This window comes from Triticum aestivum, chromosome 5B (assembly GCF_018294505.1).
Source record: "Triticum aestivum cultivar Chinese Spring chromosome 5B, IWGSC CS RefSeq v2.1, whole genome shotgun sequence".
In the NCBI taxonomy this organism is placed as follows: Eukaryota; Viridiplantae; Streptophyta; class Magnoliopsida; order Poales; family Poaceae; genus Triticum; species Triticum aestivum.
Window position 1 is genome coordinate 319,436,836 of NC_057807.1, and position 3,839 is coordinate 319,440,674.

General features: G+C 46.2%; 1 protein-coding gene across 1 annotated transcript; it reads left to right on the forward strand.

Annotated features, from left to right (window-relative positions):
- The first annotated feature begins 693 nt into the window (after positions 1-693).
- Positions 694-3,024, forward strand: LOC123111615 (ras-related protein RGP1). The gene is made up of 2 exons (XM_044532439.1): positions 694-1,390; positions 2,362-3,024. The coding sequence occupies exons 1-2, from the start codon at positions 1,158-1,160 to the stop codon at positions 2,807-2,809; spliced, it is 681 nt and encodes a 226-aa protein (XP_044388374.1). The 5' UTR covers positions 694-1,157; the 3' UTR covers positions 2,810-3,024.
- The last annotated feature ends 815 nt before the right edge of the window (positions 3,025-3,839 follow it).

Consider the following 3,839-nt stretch of genomic DNA (forward strand, 5'->3'; position numbering starts at 1 on the left):
TAAATTTAATGGAAAAAAATAGACGAGGGGTCATTTACGAAAACCATTAGCAGCTGGATTATCATGGTATAATCCACCTCATTTCCAAAAGCCAAAACCAATGAAGAAGGACAAAAGGGAAACTGGTTGCTCGATTAAAGGCTGTTGCGTGCGGACGAAGAGTGTCGTTGATCATGGCGCCGTTGCTGTTGGCCGCCTCGAAGCTTTTCCTTGCCTCGCTGCGGCAGCACCAGCAGGCACCGAAAGCCACCCTGCTGCATTGTCCACAACGATGAGTGTCGAATGAAGCAACAAGTGTAGCACGTGGGATTTCGCCGAACGAAAACCAGAACCGCTGCCCAAGTGCCGAGTCGTGCAGGGCGATCGAGGACTTGGGACGTCGTAAAAGTATTTTAATGCGTTATAAGCTCGTTCGCAACGTTTTTTTGCAGTCGGATGATACGTGTGCTATACTGTCATGGTCAATTTCTCCCGAGAACAAGCACCGTTTTTTTTTTACCAAAAAGAAAAGCACTGTTTGTGGCACAGGAGAGAAGGCAACAGCACCGCTGCACCGGTACATTATATATATATATATATATATATATATATATATATATATATATATATATATATATATATATATATATATATATATATATATATATAACAGCACCGGTACATTTTAGCACATCTGGTGTGGCTGGCGGGGCCGTTGACGGTTGAGCACGTCTTGGCAGCTGATTTTCCACCTCATGTGCATGCCCGCTTTCCTGTTGATCGCTTCAACACAACACTGCTGCTCCTCCCTAATTTTTTAACACTAAACAAACCAAACCAAACCAATTCATCATCATCATCGCCGCCGCCACCACCACCATCATCTTCTTCTTCTTCTCCAAATAACAAATCAGCGCTTCGCCAAATCCCACCCACCACTTGCTCCCCTCGCCCTTCTCCTAAATCGCAAGCACTCCCTCCGCCTTCCGCGTTCTTGATGCAACAGACAGTCCTGCGGTTTCAGTAGCCAGGAAGAAGGAGAAAGGGGACGGGACGGATCGCCCTTCCGCCGCGTCTTGACCGGCGCCGGGATCCTGGGAGGAGGTCCTGCTGGTCTGGTCTTGGTTGTTGAGGCAGGGAGATTAAGAGCCGAGAGAGAGAGAGAGAGAGGGAGGGAGATGTCTCGTGGCGGCGGCTACGGGGAGATGGGGCAGAAGATCGACTACGTGTTCAAGGTGGTGCTCATCGGCGACTCCGCCGTCGGCAAGTCGCAGCTGCTGGCCCGGTTCGCGCGCAACGAGTTCAGCCTCGACTCCAAGGCCACCATCGGCGTCGAGTTCCAGACCAAGACCCTCCAGATCGACAACCGCACCGTCAAGGCCCAGATCTGGGACACCGCGGGGCAAGAGAGGTACGTAAATCACTCATCAAACCCTAAACCCACCGTCACGGCCTCGAGCGTTTTATCTTATCTTCTTGTCTGTTCCCTAGTTATGGTTATGAATGAATGAGGATTGGTGAGTGGAATAGTGATGGATTGGATTTGTCATTGTCCGTGGAGAAATGGCCTTATTACTTGCTCTGTCTCTGCAATTATGATGGAATTGATACACTGTCTGCTGCTTCAAAAGGAAATTATTGTCTGTGGAGAAATGGCCTTATTGTTGCTCTGTCATGCAATTATGATGGAATTGATACACTGTCTGCTGCTTCAAAAGGAAATTATTGTCTGTGGAGAAATGGCCTTATTGTTGCTCTGTCATGCAATTATGATGGAATTGATACACTGTCTGCTTTAAAAGGGAATTATTATTCGTTGTCTCCCTGCTCTGGTGACGTGTCCTCAACCGAAAATTGTGTTTAGAATTGACATACTACAGATGTTAAGCATGTTCGTTTACAACAACGCTAATGTTTCCATGGTAACAAATTTGATGTTTGTTTGACCATAATGTAAGATCAGACGGTTACATCAGAATAGCATGCCTTACATTTTGACACCTATCAGGAATTACAGTTACCTATTATCATATATAGTTGTGTATTTTCAGTTAGGGGTAAGATTAGAATCTGCCGAAAAACTTTAACCAACTTCGCAGCAGACTTTAACCAACTTCGCAGCAGTAAAACACAGAAGTATAGCACATTAAGCAGCTTAGACAATAAGTCCCAGCATCAGCTTATGGTACCTAATAGTAATGTCTTTTGGCACCTAAGAGTAATAACTAGCAGTTTGTTGATGAATATTTTGTTAATTTTGCAACTGAACTGTACAGATTGGTGTTGCAAATGAATGGTAACAGTAATACTAGCCTACCCCAGCTTGCTTGCTTATTTGATTGTTCACAGCACCTAAACCAGCTGCACTGAACGTGGTAACAGGTACAGAGCAGTAACAAGTGCCTACTACAGAGGCGCAGTAGGAGCTATGCTAGTATATGACATGACCAAGCGCCAGTCCTTCGATCATATGGCGCGGTGGCTTGAGGAATTGCGAAGCCATGCTGACAAGAACATCGTTATCATGCTCATCGGGAACAAATCGGACCTGGGCTCGCTCCGGGCTGTCCCGACGGAGGATGCCAAGGAGTTCGCCGAGCGCGAGAGCCTCTTCTTCATGGAGACGTCCGCTCTCGAGGCCACCAATGTGGAGAGGGCCTTCATGACAGGCCTCGAGGAGATATACCGCACTGTCAGCAAGAAAAACCTTGTCGCCAACGACGAGGCTAACTCCGGCGGGAACTCGAGCTTGCTGAAAGGAACGAAAGTTATCATCCCTGGCCAGGAGCCGGCCCCTCCGGCCAAGGCAGCATGTTGTATGTCCTCCTAGATACCATCTTGTTTCTGGCAGGCAAAGTTTCTAAGTTGATGCCGCGGCATCGACACGCTGAATGTGTGGGATTCTTGGGAGGAGGGATGTAATTACATGAATAGGTGACTCACATAAATTGTAATCTTGTTGATGATTAGATTTTGTATCTGATTATACAGTGGCGTACAGTTATCACGAATCCTTCTATTTGGGATGTAATTAGCCCAACCTTTCATGCTGGTTTTGCTGTTCTTCTCCCTTTGCTCTCCACAAACATACTAGACCGAAAGCGTGAGCTGCCGCGTATATCTGTCAACGAACTACAGAACGACATGAGGAAAATTGCAAGGGCCGGCTGATACAAATATCTGAATACTTTGGTTGCATGCATCCTACTAGTTGTATAGAGCCTGGGTGTGAGCTTGTTTTGTTTTATATCCGCTTCATATGGCATTATGAGTTGATAAAGTACCCTTTATTGAGAAATAATGTCTGAATACTAATGCAAGAGTACTGTCAATGTTGGTACTCGGTTCATCTCTGTCTTACCGTTCGTCAGGAGTACAGCATGGTAAGCACAGGTGGCATGAACCATATTATGCATTGTTTGAATTGTATAGACTAAAAACAACAAGATATAGCAACTACTTAGGTATTGCTATGATGACTAATTAAATATAGGCTTAAGTGCACTATGAGGATCCTTTGGTTGATATATAGACGGTTTCTTGGCTGTAATTTTGTAGTGTAGTTATGATGATATATTGACTCCGTTAATTCTAAATCCTAGGACCCTAAGCCATTATATTTCCGCATTCGCTAAACATCAAGCACTTGAAAACAAATTCTGTGCCGGTCACTTTTTTCTGCTTCGCCATGAGCACGGGACGGGGAAGCCGTGGACTCCATGGCAAGTGCGAGCTGTCAACGAGCGGGGGCCGGTGATGCTGCAGAGTCGAAGGCGGGAGCGTGTCAGAAACTTGACTGGTGTGGGTCGGGGGTGCAGGGTGGTCGTTGGTATTGTACATTGGGGGAGGGGGCAGGGGGT

Bases quoted from the DNA above. Each gene is read 5' to 3' on its own strand.
- LOC123111615 (XM_044532439.1), top strand. From the start codon at position 1,158: ATGTCTCGTGGCGGCGGCTACGGGGAGATGGGGCAGAAGATCGACTAC. The intron at 1,391-2,361 runs GTACGTAAATCA...ACGTGGTAACAG, and splicing joins GACACCGCGGGGCAAGAGAG to GTACAGAGCAGTAACAAGTG.